Source organism: Doryrhamphus excisus, linkage group LG2, assembly GCF_037039965.1.
Source record: "Doryrhamphus excisus strain RoL-2023G ecotype Guam linkage group LG2, RoL_Dexc_Guam_v1.1, whole genome shotgun sequence".
Classification (NCBI taxonomy): domain Eukaryota; kingdom Metazoa; phylum Chordata; class Actinopteri; order Syngnathiformes; family Syngnathidae; genus Doryrhamphus; species Doryrhamphus excisus.
In genome coordinates this window covers 9,359,111-9,381,726 of record NC_136358.1, presented here as the reverse complement: position 1 = coordinate 9,381,726, position 22,616 = coordinate 9,359,111, and the positions used below count along the sequence as shown (strand labels likewise).

The following is a 22,616-nucleotide window of genomic DNA, read 5'->3' as shown; positions in this document are numbered from 1 at the left end:
AAGCACTATGTGTGGGTGTAACTGCCTTTTAAGTTTAGATAACGGCTAATCAAGTAAAACTATTCATTATTGTAACAAAGGATAAAATATAAGTGAATGAATGAATGAATTTTATGCTCGACTGAGTGTTTTATTTATTAATTTTATTTTATTTATTTATTCTTAATCTAGTTGATATATGAATGATGCACTGACTGTTGGGCACTTTTTCAATTTCGTTGTACTTGTTACGATGACAATAAAGGACTATTCTATTCTATTCTATTCTATTCTACAATAGCCTGCTGTGTATTTATTCTGAAATTTGCTTGAAATTGTTAACACTTTTGTATGTATATACTCTTTGTACGTTCATTGTTTGTGTTCTCTTCCAATAAAATAAAATGAAAATGCTTGTGGTATGGTCTCCTATTCTATCCGCCAGTACATTGGGGTGGCAGTAATGCGCCGTTAAAGCTGGTCAATTAAACCAACGAGGAAGATGACAGACACGGAAGTAGACGAGAACGCGGAAGCGCTTCGCGCAGTCGACTGTCAGACGACGTTGCTCAAGACTAGGTAAGGAAACAACACTATCCGACCCGTGATTTATTTAACGTATCACAACTGTACAAATAAACATGTTTAATAGATAAATAAGTAGCTGACAGACGAACACGTCATCTGCGCGGAGCTTAACCATGACTAATTTGACCAATATAACACAACTTTCTAATAATAATAATAATAATATTAAAAATAGAAATAACAGTCATTGATTTTAATGCTAGGCTGGGTTTAAATCTGTGTAGAGGAGTTTAACAAATTTATACTGTAACTTGACACTGGGGAGTAGACTTTAGACTTTGTGCCCCCCTCCCTTATCTAATTGGCAACAAGAACACAAATCTCAAAAAAAAAAAAATCAATGCACACATACATACAGAGATGTGTAATTTTTATTTATATGATGTGATATTGTTTATATTAATGGTGGATCATCTTGCATAATATAAATACTGTACATACAAACAACGGAGCCATACACACTGCTTTTCCACTGTTGCACTGTTTTTTTTTGCACTGTTGGAACCTAAAGGGGTTCTAAGTAGAGCTTCAAAATGCAAAAACAAGAAATGGGACGGGAACAAATATTGTTTTTGAGAAAGCAGTTTATTGTAAGCAACCATTATAATAAAATAGGTGAATAAAAAAAGCTTCAGACCATAGTGCCACAAAAACAGAACCTCCCCTAAAATTGTGAATAAAGTAGTCAGTAATGAGTAGTCGTGCCACTTTTGTTAATCGGCTGAAAAATTGGTTTGGCCATGCTTCATACCAAGGTTCAAGCTCCAGGGGGGGAAGACGACTTCACAGAGAGCATCCACTGTCTGGAAATGATGTCCGTTTTTGTAAACTTTGGAAAGTTTTTTCCACCTTTCAGTGTCTCATTTTTGGTGCTCTCATGCACATTCAAAACAGTTTTGTGGCATGGAAGCAGAGACATTTTTAGATGTTATTTGTTCTTAAAATCCTTCTCTAGCAGATGCCGTCTTTGTTATTGGACTGCACTCAGCACTTTTTTTGTCTCACTCCCATTTTTTTTTACATTTTCTGCATTTTCTTTTCTACATTTTCTGCATTTTCTGCTTAGAAGCTCCTTTATAAATTTTTCAATTATTTGTTTCAGAATTTGCACCGTTGGGGAGGATGGCCGGAACTGTGACAAATCCATTCCAGCATATAGTTGAGCCTCTGGATCCTGAAATTAAAAATCAGCTGTTTTACAACCTCTCCAAACTTGGAGATCCCCGATATGGTAAGAGAACATCATCTGTCAAGTGTATGTTATAATGGAGGCTCTAAATTTTTTTTTTAAAATAGTTTTTAACCTTCTTGTTGGATACACTAGAGTGACTAGACCTTATAATGTAAACTTTTATTTGCGTTAATGTTTTTTTTTGTTAGATTTTGATTATATATTTAGTTGCCCATCCATCCTTTTCCTATGCCGTTTATCCTCACTAGGCTTCGCCGGCCTAAAGATGCATGTTGTTTATTTTTGGATTGCAGCAGTTTTATTTTTATTTTATTTTATTATTATTTTAAGTTTTATTTGCTTTCTCAAAATGTTACTTGTTGGTTCCATAACATAGGCTTGGGTCGGTTATATAAATACATGCAAATTTCCCCACTGGAGGGACGAATAAAGGCATATCTTAATCTTATCGGTTTCAAGGATAAGGAGTATATATAATGGATGGATTGGTTGTTTTAGTGATGATCGTGACGGGCCTAACGAGATTCACAATAAGATGGACTAGACTCATGAATTGTTCATCAACGCGAGTGGAATCGTCATGTGGATTGTCAATCGTCATGGAAAAATATTATAAGCTCATATCAGCAAAGACAGCCTTGGGAGTATGTACTGTGTGTGCAAAAAGAGGCATCGCATCATCAGAGATGCCAGTTTATCACCTTGTTTCACACAAGTTTTGTCAAGTAATGATGAGAGTTATCATGGAGACACTGGCACTAATGATAGCGAGATGAAGCCCCATGAGGTTTTGAACCATTTCAGTCAACTGGTTCGAGAATAGATTCATTTCTTGAAGCTTCATGTGCACACAAAACCACACAATTACAGGTGGCTGATCTGTTTTGACTCTCGGAAATGATCATGTACTACAAAAATTGTATAACCAAATGATTAATCTACAAAGTGTAAGAAAATATACAGTATATATAAAATACTGAATGTTTTCTTGTCCATAAATGCCATGTATCATGTGATATGGCTAGCTTCATCATGGTTTTATGTCACCTAGCTGGCATGGGCTCAAGGAAAGTGCTTGTGTAACTATGAAACTGTATGCTTGTGTAACTTGGACTTATTATGGGAGATTAAATTGATTTTCATTCAATAATAATTTTTTCTTAACAATTTTTGTTTTAAGGCGATTCTTCTTTTTTGATACAACATCTCCACTATGCTTTAGGGTTGTGTATCTTTGACATCCATGTCAACAAGGGCCTCATCCTCTCTTGTTTTCTTGTGGCTGATAAAAACGTGTGATCTTTCATTTGCACAATGAACATAAGTTGTGTTAGTAATACTCTAATATATTAATATTATAATGTAGTACTATTAACCTTACCATAGATGGGTGAAGGTCCAGTTTTATCTTTAGGCACGTTAATGTCTGAACATGGATGAGGTGTTATTATTGTACTCCAACTCCTTGAAACACATAAGCACTTCACCTCTCAATAACAATGACAAATACAGGTTTTAAATGCAAACAAACCATCTCTTAATAGTGTTGGATTGGGCTTACTTATTCGGACTGATCAAGTCAAAATGTTCCCACACAGGAGAAATTTTCTTCTTTCTAGCTGGCTCCATATCTTCTCTCTCTGAACTGCAAATTAACGTAACCGTATAGTAACCAAACCATTGACAAACACTATCCACACGCTCAACTGACAAAACCCCACATTTTAATGTTTAAGCCTGGGGGGTTTATATAGCTGAGTGACAGGCAAACATCGTGGCAAATTCAGAACCTTTTCCCGAATCCGTCACATGGTACAGCCGGGCAGCGAGGCTTTAGAAAATAAATAAATCAACCAGTAATAAATAAATAAAATAATACAACAGCGAATATATGAAAAACCTAAACCACATATAGTAGGAGGTTAGAGAAATTATATATTTTCAGATTCAAATAACAGTATTAACAGTTATTTAACCTTTAACATGAACATTAATGAAACTTAATAATTTTACCCAATTAGCAAGTTAGCATCATACTCAGTTCCAGCTGGGAGCAGTGTCGGTAGTACATGATACCATACAGCATCCATATCAAACTTGCGTGAGCGGCACTGACATTAAACTTTCATATCAAGGCGGGGGCCTCAATCTTGCGTCCCGCAAGTTTGAGACCCCTGGTATACCAGTTTATCTTCCAATGATAAACTGTATTCCATTTTAATACATAGAAAAGTTATAAGATAATGTGACATGTAATAAATGAGATTTTTTTCCACAATCATAATAAATAGCAATCATCCATCCATCCATCCATCCATTTTCCTCCGCTTATCCGGGTCCGGGGGCAGCAGTCTTAGTAGGGAAGCCCAGACTTCCCGGTCCCCGGCCACCTCCTCCAGCTCCACCGGGAGGACACCAAGGCGTTCCCAGGCCAGCTGTGAGACATAATCCCTCCAGCGTGTCCTAGGTCTGCCTTGGGGCCTTTTCCCAGCTGGGCATGCTCGGAACACCTCACCATATCTAATAATAAATAAATAACAGATACAAAACAAGTTCAAGAATCTTCTTACCTGTATTTTGCAAACATCAACTGCTTGTATTGTTTCTTGAATTCACTCACTTTTGGGCATTGTTTAAATTCCTTAATCCATTCCTTAATCTGTCAACGGCATTTCACACTGTTTAGTGAACATGGGCCAGTATGCTGACAAGCTGTTGCTCAAGCCCAACGTCTTTCCAATGTGGAAATGCTGGACTTTGAAATGTTTAGACCCATCAGAGGCGCCTTTCCTGGGCAAGAGAAAAGAAGGACTGGTCTGTTGCCCAGTGGTCAAAAGTCCTCTCTTCTGATGAGAGCAAGTTTTGCATCTGATTTGGCAACAAAGGTCCCAGAGTCTGGAGGAAGACCAAAGAAGAGCGCTATAGAAGATGCATGAAGTCCAGTGTTTCCCCAGTCTGTGATGACTCGAGGATCCATGTCAGCTGCTGGTGTTGGTCCGCTGTGCTTCATGAAGTCAAACACAATCACAGCCATCTACCAGGACATTTTAAAGCCCTTCAACCTTGCTTCAGCGGAACAGCTTTATGGAGATTCAGACATCATCTTTCAGCAGGACTTGGCACCTTCTCATACTGCTAAAAGTACAAAGTCCTGGTTCAACGACCACAGGATTACCATGCTTGTTTGGCCTGCAAACTCACCTGACCTGAACCCCACAGAAAATCTGTGGGGCATTGTCAAGAGAAAACTGTATGGGAAGAGACCAAACAATAAGTGTCACGCCCTGTGTAGGTTCCCACATGACAGTTTGTTTATGTTCCCTCTCTGGGCTTTTTTGGATGCTCTTATTTTGTAATTAACTTCCTGCTTTGCCTCGTCTTCCTTTGTTGTACTTATCACCAACACCTGTTCCTAATTTTCTCCTGTGTCTTTTTAGTTCAGGTGTGATCATTATCGTTTGGAGGTTTGCCTTCCTGAGTTGTTGTGTCCTGCTGCCACAGTTATTACTACAAATAAGACTTTTACCTACATCTAGTCCTGCTCTCTGCATCCTGGGGTCGCACCGCAACGCTCACAAGCCCTAATCGTGACATAAAGGCTGCAATTGAAGCATGCTGGTCTTCCATAACAATGTCACAAACTGGTAGCATCCATAGCATGCTGAATAAAGGCTGTTATTTTGGCAAAATAGGCCCCAAACAAGTAGTAAATACAGGTCCAAGAGTTTGGTTTTGGAGCCCTCACATTTTTGTTTTTAAAATCATTTTTTACATTAATTGTACATAGTATTCAAATTGTCTGAGTTTCGAATTTGGTTAATCTGCAAGACTTGATCAGCGAAACCGAAATAAATAACAACTTGAAATGTATTGATTTGCATATTATGATAAAATTATTATATAAATTATTATAAAATGTCAAATTCACCATTTAGGTTGAATTGCAGAAATACAACAACCTTTTCAGGATATTCTAATTTTTAGTAGTAGAACCTGTAGGTCCTCTTTAACACCGGCCCAGTTAATGTGCTAGTATACACCATTCATGAAGGGACAGTTAGGGAGGACATTGTGTGCTTATTATTAGGGATGAGCCGGATACTCATTATAAATGAGTATCCGTTACGGATAATGCATTTTTGCAGTTTTTATCTAAAGCTACTTAGTTAACTTTTAACATTAACCGATTGACTGGCCACAAGTTATTCCTGCACAGGAGAGAATCTCTTGAGTGTTTTTTGCCGAAAGTGTTTTGGCCATCAGCTGGGATAGGCTTCAGCATTGCCCGCAACCCTCGTGACGATAAGCGATCGAAAATGAATGAATGAATGAATGAATGTTTTGGCCATTAAAAACACACTCCTGACTACTTTTAAATACATGAGCTTTGATCAGCAAATATCTTTGTTGTACAGATTACAGGCTTTCTATTTTATGATGATTATTATTTTTGTTGATTTATTTCAGACAGCTTGCCTTTCTCAATCCGAGTTCTGTTGGAGTCCGCCGTGAGGAACTGCGATGGCTTTCTGGTGAAGCAGTCCAATGTCGAAGATATTCTGAACTGGAAGGAGACACAGCTGCAGACGGTGGAGATCCCGTTCATGCCGGCACGTGTTATCCTGCAGGACTTCACGTATGTCTGGCCCCCAATTTTTCCTTGTTTTTTTTTTTTAATATTGTATACACTTTTATCAAGGCGGTACGTACTTCTTTGAAAGAGAAAGAAGAAGTATACACTTTTATGAAGGCAGTTGTCATGGACTACTGTGGTCTCATTTGCATTGTGCAGTCACCATTCAACTATACTGTATGTTTTTTTATTGTTTGTAATTATGTTGTACAGATTTTTGAAAAATCCACAAAAAATACATTTATAGTTTATGGCACAAGCCACAGTGAGCTGCAACGTAGCTCATTTCCAAAAGTGACCTCATCGGTGTAACACCTCTCAAGACCAGAATGACTTAACACTTACAACAGTCAGCTAGGGACTGTTGCAGTTTGTTTAAAAAGATGAAAGTTTAAGTTTAAAGAGTGTATAGAAAATGGATGATGAACTTATGAATTGGATGTGATTATTGTGACGGGCCTAATGCGATTCCGAATAAGATGCAAATAGACTGGTATAGAATAGACTAGAGCTGAAATTTTCAGAGTGTGTTGAAGGGCGTTCCAGTCAGTCGTCTAGCAAAACTGAAGGAATTTTTGCCAAAGACATGTGCATCTTTTTGGAATAGACTTTTAAAAATGTAGGCTCAATCCCATTATAGCCACTGGATTTATTGGAATCCAACTTGAAGAGTTTATCCAAAACCTCTGAGATAGCTACAGGATAAAGGGAGAAGCCACTATCACTGTGTGCAGGAGAGGTTGGTAATGGAGCAGCATTGGAAACCGGGGCAGTAAAGGCTTGCGATGTTGGTTGAGATGAGGCCATGCGTAGTTTATCAGTGATGATTGTGTTGCCAAATATCATGGATATTTGGGTAGATGAGGGGAAGTGAATTTATTTTCCATGGACTTTACCGTATTCCAGAACTTCTTGGGATCAGATATATCCATCCATTTTCTATACCGCTTATCCTCACGAGGGTCACGGGCATGCTGGAGCCTATTCCAGCTGTCTTCTGGTGAGAGGCTGGGTACACCCTGGACTGGTCGCCAGCCAATCACAGGGCACATATAGACAAACAACCATTCACACTCATATTCATACCTATGACAATTTGGAGTCACCAATTAACCTAGCATGTTTTTGGAATGTGGGAGGAAACCGGAGTACCCGGCGAAAACCCACAAGCAAGGAGAACATGCAAAGCCGAGGGTGGGATTGAACCCGGGTCTGCACGCTAATCAATCGCACGGTGGGTGCAGCCTCATTAATGTGTTTTCAATAATAAATCAAGTTTAACACACTAAAACCTGAATAAAGTTTAAAGAATAATATCACATGATAAAATTTGATCATCATCAATATTACCAATATTTAGATATTACTTTTTCCAAAAAAGGGTGTCAGAATAAAAATCAATAAAATCATTAAATCAATAAAAAAGGTAGTGATAAAATAAATACTTTCAAAATTATATTTTTAGATTAAATAAATAAACTGAAAGTAACATTAAAATAAAGTGCAAATAACACAATAGCCTTATCAGCAAATTAATTTAACAATTGCTTCAGCAGTCTTCATTTTTTTTGTTTTAAAAACTTCTCCATTGTTAGATGTAGTTGAATGTCTTCTTAAGATCTTCTGTGAGCTTGTTAAACAACTGACTGACACATTACCACCACCATCTGGTCGGAAGCTGCACTGTAGCTCAGCGTCTCATGGATAACATACAGTAGCATAGCGGCTAGCCTATCTCTGGTGTCTTCAGTTGATAACCTACTTCGCAGTCCCATGGTCCTCGCGGCCCACTGGTGCAAAACTTAACGTTTTTTGTGGTCCTATAGGTGGCGCTTGAGGCCTAAGTTTGGGCCGCGGCCCTATGGTTAAGAATTACTGCTCTAGTCCTTTCTTCCTCTAAACAGCGCTTCATCATTCTCATTACACAAGCCTGAGATGGATTCAGGGACAATCCACATCACGAAAACACCTATATAATGCATGTATGTGTGGGCTAAATGAACAGGAAGATAATGAAAAACAATACGTGCATATTGTCAATACACACATTGTAACTCTCAATGCAGATGTACATTTGCTGCATTTAATTATGCTGGGAAATCTCCGAAAACACAGTGAAACATGTACGTATATTTACTTTACAATACGTTATGTCGTTGAATGCAACGCCTCATTGCTCATAAGTGTGATTCAAATGTTCTGGCAAGTAGATTTTTTTATGTTTTTAGTTTGATGCACATTTTGTGTTCGTTTGGAGCTGTTAATATACAGTATACATTTGTGTCCTGTTATTTATCTTTCTGCTAATGAAATACTACCAAAAATGTGCGTGTTTCAGTTTAGACACAGAGACACAGATGCTATATCTGACGCGTGAAACAAGCTACTAGCTCTCTGAAAACAAGCCCGAAACATCAGGAAACTTGAGAATGGTTAAGCAGCTTTGCACAAAACGAGCCCACTGTCGCTTCTCATAAGCAAATCTGGCAACGCTGGTTGAGAAGCTTTGTGACATAACAAGTCAACCTAGCGTTTTGGAATGCATAGAGCATATGGCCAACAATCAAAATGGAGGTAGTGCATACAAACAGGGATGTCACATTGAGTTTTGAAAAAATGGCACAACCAAATTATTTCAGTAGTGTGAGGAATTCAGTGCATGGAAACGTACCGAGTGACAACAACCTGGTGTAGAAGAGCATTCCACTCCTCAACTTAGAGACAATTTGCACCAACAAAATTTTTCATTCATTCATAGTGGTGTACCTGCTGTGGTGGATTTCGCTGCAATGCGTGATGCTGTGATTAAGCTTGGCGGCAACCCAGAGAAGATTAATCCTGTCTGCCCGGCTGACCTGGTCATCGATCATTCCGTCCAAGTGGACTTCAACAAAAAGTAAGAAAATCACAACGGCAAAGTATTTTTTAAATGCACTATTAACATTTCTTTCCCTAAAGGTCTGATAGCCTTCAGAAAAACGAGAACTTGGAGTTTGAACGCAACAAAGAGAGATTCCAGTTCCTTAAGGTGAATCAACTGGACTTGAATCCGCGCAATTAGACATTTATTGTCAGTCATCTGATTTTGCATATTTTATATTTTTCAGTGGGGGTCCCAGGCGTTCAGGAACATGCGTATCATTCCACCTGGTTCTGGAATTGTTCACCAGGTCAATTTGGAGTACTTGGCCCGAGTGGTGTTTAACCACGATGGGTATTTCTACCCGGATAGCCTAGTGGGCACAGATTCCCATACCACCATGATCGATGGCCTCGGTGTTCTTGGTTGGGGTAAGACAAAAAGTGTAACCTAGATCAACAGGACATGGGACAGTCAAACGTTTTGTTGGAAAAAGTGTAAAAAAAAAAACAAAAAAAAAAAAGGAAATACTGGACAATAGTGGAATAGTGTTGCAACAAAGACAAGTTGACTTATCAACATTTTGGACCAGGCAAATACCTGACAGGCATTGTTTGATGTTTCATGGACTGATGCAGTGAGAGCTTCTCTTGATGGCTCAGTTGGATGGGTAGATGCCTGCAAAAGCAGGTTTTGACCATGAGTTGATGAAGAAACTGACACATTTTTGCCATGCCTATTAAAATAACAAATTTTGCTGGTCAATAATTGTGCTACAAATTTCAACCTTTCTTTAGACAGTGTTATTAAGTTTATCATTCAATGATCATTGTGTCATGTTATATTTGAACTACTAGATGTTACTAAAATGTAGTGTACTGCATATGTAGTGCACAGAAAATGACAACTATTTCACTTTCAAGTGCGGGACGGCACCAATTCACATACCAATTGTACTTATGGTGTCAAAAGAAGTACTTGCATCAACGGTGGATAAACACAGACAAGACACTACCAACATATAATGCAGAATATTAACCGACTTTTATGCAAGCTCTAAGCTTGTGCTTTCCAGCATGAAGTGTACAGCAAAGCACCCTCGGACACAGGAAGTGCTCCCAGAAATGTTGCCCCAATTTTGCCCCATATGTCTTTCTCTTTTCTATGCATTCTAAAGATATAAAAACAGCTAAAAAAACATGGCTAAGAATGCACATAAAGGAAACACATGCCTATTAAATTAAAAAATGCAGACAATGCTCCATTTACAAATGACGTGACGTGTATATTAACCAATTACTTTGAATTATTTAGAATTTTGCACTCGCAAAGGTAGTTTGAGGAGGTAGGAATTTTTGGTTGCTGTATCTGGGGAAAAACAATTGCCACAGAAGTGATGAAGAAACTGACAAACTTGTGTCATTCTTATTCTGAAAAGACAGATTGACTACTATTAACTTGAACTAATAAACTTGAGGAAACCGGAACCAGATCTGCAACTTACCTGGAGTCGTCTGGTGTATAAGAGGTGCTGTGAAGTGGGGCCCAAAAATGTCAGATTTAAACAGTCAGATTTAAAGCTGTTATTAATTGATCTAATGAGTTGCTATTGACTCACCATAGATGGTCTCATGGCCAGGCTGGGCATTTGTAGTCTACTGTATTTGTTAATAATAATAATAATAATACATTTTATTTGTATAGCGCTTTTCAAAATACTCAAAGACACTTTACAGAAGAATGGAGTTGAATAAAGCAAGTAAACGGAGTAGAAGACACACCAAAATACAACATTCATTTGTTAATACACAGTTAAAACATGAGTAAAAGCGGAGCAGGGCACAGCAGTCAGATATAAAAAGTTAGACATTAAAAACAGATTTAAAGAGGTGGGTTTTTAGTTGTTTTTGTTGTTGCTCAATATTTAAAAAAAAAACTGATTGTCCTGGGTGATTTTTTTTATGTAAGGTGTGGGTGGAATCGAAGCAGAGGCAGTGATGCTGGGTCAACCAATCAGTATGGTTCTGCCTGAAGTGGTTGGATATAATTTGCACGGGACCCCAGACAAATTCATTACTTCCACGGACATCGTTCTGACTGTAACAAAGGTAATGCCATTAATGTTTTACATGTGTAGAGAGTGCCAGTCCTGATCTTGTTCGATGTGTTTCAGCACCTCCGCCAAGTGGGCGTCGTGGGAAAGTTTGTAGAATTTTTTGGGCCAAGCGTGGCACAGCTGTCGATCGCAGACAGAGCTACCATCTCCAACATGTGTCCGGAATACGGAGCGACTGCGGCGTTCTTTCCAGTTGACGATGTAAGCATTGAGTACCTCAAGCAAACAGGTGAGTGGCTATTTGTTTGACAGTGCTTCTCACCTTACCTTTAAAGTCGCTACATTGGCTCCCCGTCCGCTTCAGGATCCATTTTAAGATTCTTTTACTGCTTTTTAAATGTCTTAACGGCCTTGCACCTTCTTATTTATCTGATCTGCTTTTACCATATCAACCCCCGCGGACCCTGCGGTCCTCCGGCACTGGCTTTTTAACAATACCAAAACCCAGAACAAAAACCCACGGTGAGGCAGCATTTAGCCACTACGGCCCCCACCTGTGGAACAGCTTGCCAGAGAGACTGTTGATATTTTTAAAAAAAGATTAAAGACACACCTTTTTAATCAGGCTTTTAACTAATATTTTTCAACTTTTCTTATGTTTTTATCTTTTTAGTCCTATTTTATGCTTTTAGTCTTTAGCTTTTAACTCCAGTGTTTCCTCAGGGGGGGTCCTCCACACTGTGTCGGGTCTGCTGAGGGGGTGCCATCCTTGGGTCCCTTCGACCCGGCCGGTTGGGGGTTCCTCCCTTTAATGTGGGGGCCCGCCCGTCTGTCGGAGTCTGGGGGCCCGGGTGCTGGTCCCCCGATGGCACTGCCTGCGGCTCCTCCCAGTGTGGACGGCCCCAAAGGTGGCGTTTCCTTGATCCTCAGTGCCATGCCATGTCTCCCTACTGTGTGTGATTGTGTGTGTGTTTGTGGGTGTGGGTTTGTGTGTGTGTCTAGTATGGACGGTGGGAGGGAGGGGCTTTCTTAGTAATTGTTTTTTTCTTTTAATTGTGGTAATTGTTTTTAATTCTGTAAAGCACTTTGTGTTGCATGTCTTTGCAGGAAAAGTGCTCTACAAATAAAGTTGATTTGATTTGATTTAGATTTATCTCTAAGGGAGAGCTCAGCCACCGTGCAGAGAAAACTCATTTCGGCCGCTTTTACCCGTGATCTTGTTTTTTCGGTCACTACGCAAAGCTCATGACTATAGGTGAGAGTAGTAACATAGATTGACCGGTAAAATGAGAGCTTTGTCTTTCGGCTTAGCTCTTTCTTCACCACAACGGACTGATGTAGGCACGGTTATTCATTTGATGCAATTCAAAAAAAGAACTTCAAGGTTTTTCATAGCTGCAGGACTGTGTTTCCGTTAGGGCAACATGGAAATTGTGAACGAGGACAGATGCCGCCTGGGCCCTCTTTGGCCCCCGATGCAGCAGTGTGGTACCCTTTTGATAGGAAATTTTACATGCTCAGAAGAGTTGCTTTCCGAGTTGTTCGGAAAGAAGTACTCATGGTTTACCAACTGGGAAGACTCCATCATGCTGTATTCTCATTCTGTATCTTGGACTAGCTGACAAACTATTCTGTAGGCGAGCCTTCAGAATGTCATTTGCATAGCGCCTTCACTTGTGGTGGACCATGGCCCGAGGGAACAGGAGTCATTACTCTACATAATGTGATGATACCAGTGCTTCAATATGGAGTTAAAATCATGCCAAAACCTCACACCTCACAAACACACATAATATTTTACTTAGCCCATCAATTCACAAATAAACTCTATACTACTGTAATACTGTACATGTCTTGCAAATAAGAAGCATACCTATCAAACAAATACATCCTGAGATCCTGCTTCAGAAACAAATACGGCATGTTTTACACACACAAAGGAATAGATTTCTTCAATTCTTTCAAGTTGCTTCAAGTACAAATACAAAAAAATCGATAACTCCCAAGCCAATATTTGAAAGCAAACGATACCGTTTTCCAACAGTGATACAGACAAGAACATACAACCTTTTTTTTTTTTTTTAAATCAAAATGACAGTCCTATGTGCAGTGTAGCATAGCGTCCCAATAGCGTCCCAATAACTCAATAACTGTCATTCACACCAGGAAGTTCCCACACACTTTTTTTTTTAATGAGGACCCTGGATACTTGTTAATTACCCTGCACAATTTGGGATGAATCTAAACAAGTATTGTAGTAATGTCTTTTTTTTTACATTCTGTCGTAATTCAGGACGAGAAGCAGAAAAGCTGTCCTACATCACAAAGTACTTGAAGGCAGTGTCCATGTTCCGAGACTACAGTAATGTCGCACAGGATCCGGATTTCAGTCAGGTCAGCCGTGATGCCATGCAGCTTTAATTAAAATGTTAACATATGTAATGTGTACACACTTGATCAAAATTTCAAGGCCAGTTAAAAATTGTAAGAATTTACTGTTTGCACTGTTGGATCTTAAGGGGATGGGTTCTAGGTAGAGCTTCACACTGCAAAAGAAGAAATGTAAGAGACGAAACAAATTGAAATTCTTACAATTTTTCAATTGGTCTTCTCATCAGTTGATAAGAAGAATATATGCATATCGTAGTGGCTGCAGGCACATTAATAACCATTTTTTCTCTTTTAAGGTTGTCGAGTTGGACCTTAGTACTGTGGTTCCGTGCTGCAGTGGCCCCAAAAGACCTCAGGACAAAATACCTCTTTCAGACATGAAGAAAGACTTTGAAACCTGCCTTGGAGCAAAGGTGAGTAAAAGGCTGCACGGTGGTCGAGTGGTTAGCATGTAGGCCACACAGTCAAGAGATTGCGAAGACCTAGGTTTGATTCTCTGCGTGGCGTTTGCATGTTCTCCCCGTGCATTTGTGGGTTTTCTGCGGGTATTCCCACATTCCAAAAACATGCATGTTAAGTTAATTGGCAACTCTAAATTATCCATAGGTATGAATGTGAGTGTGAATGGTTGTTTGTCTATATGTGCCCTGCAATTGGATGGCGACCCGTCCAGGGTGTACCCCGCCTCTGGCCCAATAACAACTGGGATAGGCTCCAGCATACCCGCAACCCTAGTGAGGGTAAGCGGTATAGAAAATTTGCCAAGATTGCAGTCACACAAGGCAATTGAAACTGAAAGTCAAATTCTAGTTAAGGTCTAGAGCTCTCTAATCTGGACACAAGCAGGATAAACTCACTTCCACACTTGACACAAGCCAAATGCATGTGTCAGAATCAGAATCCAGCAACCTGATAAATGGTTCCTAACTGTAAACCCCAATGCTAAATTGCTAAGTGATAACTATACTGCTTTACACATAAGCAGAAACCACAACAAAAAGACACCTGTTCCTCAACTGGAAGGTGCAGGAAAACCCTCTCAAATATTTTTTTGTGAGTGGAGCTGGGTCAAACACCATGCACAAGTTCAGCTGCATTTTGCATGACATCCCTGTCCCCAGGAACCAGATTGACCAAGAACAATCAAATGTGTGCCCCTATGTGCCCAAACCTGAGGCCTCATTTATCAAGCGTACATAAAGAGGTTGTAAGAACATTCCCATGCAACATTCCCAGTATTTGATTTATCCACTTGTACCTTTGCGTAAGAACATATATGTAAATTTGGTGGGCGATGTGGGAGAAGAAACAGTCTCTTTATGACCATGTACAGTGCATCCGGAAAGTATTCACAGCGCTTCACTTTTTCTACATTTTGTCATGTTACAGCCTCATTCCAAACTGAATTAAATTAATCTCTTACCTCAATATTCTACACAAAATACTCCATTATGACAATGTGAAAAAATTTTTTTTTGACATGTTTTGAATTTATTAAAAATAGAAAACAAAAAAATCACATTTACATAAGTATTCACAGCCTTTGCCATGAAGCTCAAAATTGAGCTCAGGTGCATCTTTTTTCCACTGATCATCCTTGAGATCTTTCTACAGCTTAATTGGAGTCCACCTGCAGTAAATTCAGTTGATTGGACATGATTTGGAAATATAATAACTGTCTATATAAGGTCCCACAGTTGACTGTGCATGTCAGAGCACAAACACCAAGCATGAAGTCAAAAGAACTGTCTGTAGACCTGCGAGACAGGATTGTCTTGAGGCACAAATCTGGGGAAGGATACAGAAACATTTCTGCTGCTTTGAAGGTCCCAATGAGCACAGTGGCCTCCATTATTCGTAAATGGAAGACGTTTGGAACCACCAGGACTCTTCCTAGAGCTGGCCGGCCTTCTAAACTGAGCGATCGGGGAAGAAGGGCCTTAGTCAGGGAGGTGACCAAGGCCCCGATGGTCACTCTGTCAGAGCTCCAGCGTTCCTCTGTGGAGAGAGGAGAGCCTTCCAGAAGGACAACCATCTCTGCAGCAATCCACCAATCAGGCCTGTATGGTAGAGTGGCCAGACGAAAGCCACTCCTTAGTAAAAAGAACATGGCAGCCCGTCTGGAATTTGCCAAAAAGCACCTGAATGACTCTCAGACCATGAGAAACAAAATTCTCTGGTCTGATGAGACAAAGATTGAACTCTTTGGTGTGAATGCCAGGCGCCATGTTTGGAGGAAACCAGGCACTGCTCATCACCAGGCCAATACCGTCCCTACAGTGAAGCATGGTGGTGGCAGCATCATGCTGTGGGGATGTTTTTCAGCAGCAGGAACTGGCAGACTAGTCAGGATAGAAGGAAAAATGAATGCAGCAATATATAGAGATATCCTGGACGAGTGCTCTTGACCTCAGTAGACTGGTCATGTACCTTGACCATATAGACAGTAGACATTAGCACACAGCCAAGATCTCAAAAGATTGGCTTCAGAACCACTCTGTGAATGTCCTGGAGTGGCCCAGCCAGAGTCCAGACTTGAATCCGATCGAACATCTCTGGAGAGATCTGAAAATGGCTGTGCACAGACGTCTCCCATCCAACCTGATGGAGCTTGAGACTTATTGCAAAGAAGAATGGGCAAAACTGCCTAAAGATAGGTGTGCTAAACTTGTGGGATCATATTCAAAAAGACTTGAGGCTGTAATTGCTGCCAAAGGTGGATCAACAAAGTATTAAGCAAAGGCTGTGAATACTTATGTAAATGTGATTTTTTGGTTTTCTATTTTTAATAAATTCAAAACATGTCAAAAAAAAACTTTTTTCACATTGTCATAATGGAGTATTTTGTGTAGAATTTTGAGGTAAGAGATTAATTTAATTCAGTTTGGAATGAGGCTGTAACATGACAAAATGTAGAAAAAGTGAAGCGCTGTGAATACTTTCCGGATGCACTGTACATAAGGCCTGGATCTGAGTCCCCACCAACCACTATCGCTGGTGTTTTTTTGTTTTGTCTGGTGTATCATTGCACTGGTTAACCTCACAAATGTATATAATCTTTTGTGGCTAACTTCAGCAAGGTTTCAAGGGTTTTGCTGTGGGTCCAGACTCCCAAAACTTGACAATTCCCTTCCATTTCGACGGCAAAGAGTACACATTAAGCCATGGCTCAGTGGTTATCACGGCTATTACCAGCTGCACAAACACCAGCAACCCATCTGTCATGCTCGGAGCAGGTGGGTAAGCTTTCATCTTGTTTGTTTTTTGGGGCTTTTGATTGGATTGTTGTTATTTTTTTCTTTCCAGGACTCCTCGCTAAAAAGGCAGTGGAGAATGGGTTAAGTGTAAAGCCTTACATTAAGACCAGTCTATCACCAGGCAGTGGCGTGGTTACCTACTACCTGAAGGAGAGTGGCGTGATGGACTACCTCTTCCAGTTAGGGTAAGCTGCTAAAAGAACAGTCATGTACCCCCAAACTGCACTTTTAGTGTCCTTTCCATTTGAAAAGTTTCCATCACTATCGTTTACCTTTCAGCTTCGAGGTGGTCGGATATGGTTGCATGACATGTATAGGCAACAGTGGACCCCTCCCGGAGGCAGTTGTAGAGGCCATCAACCAGGTAACGAGGGTTTGCACTAACAAACTGTCTCCACATGTTTCCTGCGCAGGGTTTGGCGCACTTTGGGGCTCAAGGGCAAGCAAAAGCATTAGCAGTTCTCATACCCACACAAATCCCATTATACTTACCGTATTCCCGCAATAAAAGGCGTTCTTAAAAGCCCTTAATTTTCTAAAAAAAAATGTACGATGTGCCTTAAAAGTGCCTTCTGTTTGTGAGACAATAATGTTAATCTCGTACCTGGTTCTCTACCGCGCTCCTAACCTCGTTCTCTGCCTCAGCCCAACTGAACATTCCATATCTCACCACGACAGTATCTTTAGTACATAAAGCTCCTCAAACATCTGATTAGCCCCCTTCTCCTTCCCTTAAATGTTGTTGAACCCTACTGTATCTGTGTCTGTACTAATTACAGTAGGATTAGTAGCACTACAAAATTATGTACTGTATATCTCCACCATCTTTGTGTTTTTGCTTTTATGGAGGTGTACGACACACTAACGAAATGATGTTTTCAGGAAAATGACAATGTATTGAATCGAACACAAATATTGGCTTGACGTTTTTTTCATTATACTGTGGTTAAACTTTGAGAGTCTGGTGCGTAATCAACAGATGTTGGCCAACCGACATAGCAAGATATTTCTGTGTCTATAAAGATGTCTGTCAATTAAGTGCTGGCATATTTTCCCACAAAATTTAACAATGTCATGATTGTAATCATTATTTAAAATTGTTTCCATAGTGCAGCTTTTTTTCCCCTTAAGTGCATTTCATGTTTTACCCTTCTTTGTCTTTTAGGGAGATTTAGTCGCAGCAGGTGTACTTTCAGGCAACCGCAACTTTGAGGGACGTGTTCACCCCAACACCAGGGCCAACTACCTTGCATCGCCTCCACTAGTCATCGCTTATGCGATAGCTGGGACTGTAAGGATTGACTTTGAAACAGAGCCTCTTGGTGAGTACTGTAAGAAGATTTTGGAGGTTTTCTGGCCTTGAAAGTCTAAACTTCATAACCATAATCCTGTAATGATTACCATAAAAATGACCACAGAAAATGTTAACTGCACAGTTTTTTTTTGTTTTTGTTTGTTAAATAGTGGTTGACTGGTCGCCAGCCAATTGCAGGGCACATGTAGACAAACAACTATTCACATTCATACATAACAGACTGTTGAGAGTTGCCAATTCACCTAACAGATGAATGTACAGTATGGTAGTAGTGAATACTTAAATTGTCATGTAAAAGGGTACAGTTACTGTACATAAATGTTGGCCTTGGGCTGTGTTTGACCTCACAGGTGCCACAACATCGTAATAAAAACATTACAAACATTATGGGTTTCGTGTGACAGAAGAGCCCAGCTTTCCCCAATCCCCAAAGCACCCCAGGCCCCTCTTAGCCGAGTATCATACACCCTTTTGAAATGTGCTAATCTTTTATTTTGTTCTTTTTTTAGCAATTAACTCAGAAGGTAGGGAGATCTTCCTGAGGGATATTTGGCCCACACGAGAAGAGATCCAGCGTGAAGAGAAAAAGTTTGTCATTCCGTCCATGTTTAGAGAGGTCTATGAGAAAATTGAGGTATTTTATCAGCTAATCCTTTAGTTTTTTTTTGCTGAGTCTAGCTAGACTAATGTTGACATGTGTGAATGATCCACTGCAGAAAGTAAACGAACGCTGGAACTCACTGGTTGCGCCATCCGACAAGCTATATCCCTGGGACTTGAATTCAACTTACATCAAGTCGCCACCCTTTTTTGATGGTTTGGTAAATAAACTAAACATCTTGTCATGGTTTTATGACCAAAATATGTAAATCTCATAGACAAATCATGAGCTTTCCAATTTTACATCAGTGTCTGACGCTAATTTCATGTTTCATTTTGTTCATTCAGACCATGCAGTTAAACCCTCCTAGGTCCATTGATGGTGCCTATGTACTGCTAAACTTAGGTGATTCAGTCACTACGGACCACATTTCTCCTGCAGGAAACATCACCAGAAACAGCCCTGCCGCCCGATACCTGTCAAGCAGAGGGTGAATATCGAATATAATTTGTTGTACAAAACCATATATTGTCTCACATTATGTTATGCATTGGCAGTGTAACCCCACGTGACTTCAATTCATACGGCTCCCGTCGAGGTAACGACGCTGTCATGGCCAGGGGGACATTTGCCAACATCCGCCTGTTTAACAAATTCCTCAACAAGCAGGCGCCGCAAACGGTTTACCTGCCAACAAATGAAATGGTCAGCAATAATGCTTCTAAATATCTTTACATCTTTTGGGGGAAAAATGACATTTGTAATTCCAATGTGTATCTGGATGTGTATGTGGTTTCATTGGTGGCCGTTTCAAGGCACTTTTTCCGAGATGCCGATCCTCACGATTGGACTGACTGAAAGGCTCAGCATCTCTGAAAAAGCATACTCCCAGACCAGTTCTACATCGGCAGCAGAAAAGCTAACCTTCCTGATTTCTCAGGGATGCCCCAGGGCATGGATACCTGTACAGACTGCTAGTAGATCCTTCCAATTCCAAAATTGCAAAGAGGAAGGGCACGTGTGACCGTAATTAGGGGAGAAAGAAGGCTTAGAGCAGGGGTCTCAAACTCAATTTACTTGGGGGCCACTGGAGCTCAGGTCTGGGTGAGACTGAGCCGCATCAGGTTTTCCAAAAAAAAACAAAAATGCAGTTATTAGAAACAAAAAATTTAAAAAACTTCGCTTTGGTTCCAATTTTCTACAAGAAAAGTTCTGATAAAACATTCCACTGTTCTCAAATATCTTACTTTTTATTTTTCTACACAAAATAAAATGAAAAATAAATAAACAAATCAAGAATAAAGAAAATCAATCAATCAGTAATAAATAAATATAATAATAATAATAAAACGGCAAATAATAAAAACTTAAGAAACCACATATAGTTGGTGGGTAGACAAATTATTTTTTTCAGATTAAAATTAACAAAGCATTATTAGAGCCCTGTAGACATGACAAAACACGACTATAGTCACATTTATACTCTTTTTATTTACAACATATTGCGCAACTGCAGGGTCTTGAGACACATGCTTACTCTCAAACTAGAGAGCTAGCGACCTAAACTGTAGCCTTCAAGTTATTTTCTTTAAACTTAAATAGCCAAAAACTTACCACTTCCACACGGATAGGGCGGATAACTATTAACAGTTATTTAACCTTTAACATGAACATTAATCAAACGTAATAATTTTTTTTGGGTACACGATACCATACAGCATCCATATCAAACTTACATTAAACTTTCGGGGACCTCAAACTAGTGTCCTGCGGGCCACATTTGGCCCGCGGGCCACGTGTTTGAGACCACTGGCCTAGAGAAATGACAGGAGAGGCCAACTCCCCATATGCGGGCCCTACTCCTCCACACAGCTCCAGAAAGTGACACTGTCATCTGGGCCAACCACCCCCTCTCCCACAAGAGAGTGGAACCCACCGACTGAACATACCCAAGAATGATCATCCATGTATGCTCCGATGAACAATGAGTGGTAGTAACCAGTGCAACTCCTGACCAAATACATGTAGATACACCTCATTCTCTAATTCTACATTGTACCTTTACATTAGTCTGCCTTTACGTCACAATATGGAATTGGAAGGCCAGTTCAGTTTCTTTTGACTTTCGGGGTTTCAAGCAGGAGGTGTTATCACAGGGATAACTGGCTTGTGGCAGCCAAGCCTTAGTTACTTCACTTTGTGAAGCAGAAGCATTGGATTATTCACCCGCTAATAGGGAGCTGTGTCAAGACAGGTTAATTTTATCCTCACTGGGCCATTTCAGGGAAATCCTGAGGGTTGGCATCTCTACTTTCATTGTGGAGCAGGCTGAGGGTGCTTTCACACTTGTACGTCATCTTCAACTAAGCCTATTTTGCATTGTCCAGATGGATGTGTTTGATGCAGCAGACCTATACAAGCAATCCGGAGTACCTCTACTGATTCTCGCCGGGAGAGAGTATGGTTCCGGAAGCTCAAGAGACTGGGCAGCAAAAGGTCCATTATTACTGGTAAGGATGTCAGAGCTCACTTGTGATGTCATTGTTCCTGTGAAACAGTGTTCACTCCAAACAAAATGATTCTTTTGATGGGTGCGTTATTTGATGGTGGTGTTAGGGCAGTGGATTGCTGGATTCTGTATCAAAAGCACAAGATGATTGACATAGTATCTACTGTTAAGGCTTAAATGCGCCATCAAAATATGTCAATTTACCGACTGCATGTCCTCCAAGTTTTGTTGCTTTTGCTTGTTTTTCCCAAAGGGCATAAAGGTAGTTCTTGCCGAGAGCTACGAGCGTATTCACCGGAGTAATCTTGTGGGAATGGGAATCATCCCACTTGAGTATTTGCCGGGAGACACCGCTGAAAGTCTGGGCTTGACAGGAAGAGAGCGCTTCACAATCACCATCCCCGAACAGATCACCACAAGAATGATTGTCACCATAACGGTAACGTATATGAAGATGCAATGTTTTTGTACAAATATTTGTTAAAAAATACATTTTCTTCTTCGCAGCTTGACACGGGAAAAACATTCCAGGTACGGATGAGATTTGACACGGATGTAGAACTGGCGTATTTCTACCACGGGGGAATCCTCAACTACATGATCCGCAAGATGTTGGAATGAGAGCGAGTGAATGTATCGATTGATGTAAGATAAAATCCACCACATTTTAACCCTACCAGTTTTTCAATGTGTTCTTTTATGACATCTTTTTTACTGGGTTATTTTTTTGGAATTACTTCTACTCCTGAAATGCTGCAGACAGCAACCTTCTGCCACACAGATTGTGGAAATACTTCTCTTCGAGCTGTAGGTCTGAGTTGTGTTGACAGAAGTTACCACTCTTTGAAATTGCACTTGTCTCTCAAAAATTTATGAGCGGACATTAAAAAATATGTTTGTAAATTGTGGAAAAAAATAAGTAATATTGTGTGTATGTTAAGAGCATAAGTGAGACAGCACTGAAGACAACTAACTCTTGGTATTCTGTCTATGAGTGCACACAGTGGTGCAGCAATCAAATCACATCATCACAGATAATCATCAGCATTATGCCAACATCGGCCTCAGCCATTGATTACAAATAAATGGCTTCCAAGCAAATTAAATATTACCAGAAATACAAGGACAATTACCATGCTGAAGAGCCATGTGCTCACACATTCTGTAATTTACAGTGCGGATATTTCAATAAAGATGGCATAATATCATAAGCATATATTTTTTATATATTTTTA

General features: G+C 40.0%; 1 protein-coding gene across 1 annotated transcript; it reads left to right on the top strand.

Annotated features, from left to right (window-relative positions):
• The first annotated feature begins 424 nt into the window (after nt 1–424).
• aco1 (aconitase 1, soluble) lies at nt 425–22,180 on the top strand. Its single transcript, XM_058067127.2, has 21 exons — nt 425–558; nt 1,670–1,798; nt 6,227–6,395; nt 9,151–9,288; nt 9,351–9,420; nt 9,500–9,683; nt 11,221–11,360; nt 11,426–11,597; nt 13,602–13,702; nt 13,996–14,112; nt 16,776–16,935; nt 17,006–17,141; nt 17,236–17,320; nt 18,122–18,278; nt 18,781–18,905; nt 18,988–19,092; nt 19,220–19,362; nt 19,430–19,577; nt 21,260–21,382; nt 21,635–21,820; nt 21,889–22,180. Exons 2-21 carry the CDS (start codon nt 1,690–1,692, stop codon nt 22,000–22,002), a joined length of 2,682 nt encoding a protein of 893 aa, XP_057923110.2. The 5' UTR covers nt 425–558; nt 1,670–1,689; the 3' UTR covers nt 22,003–22,180.
• The last annotated feature ends 436 nt before the right edge of the window (nt 22,181–22,616 follow it).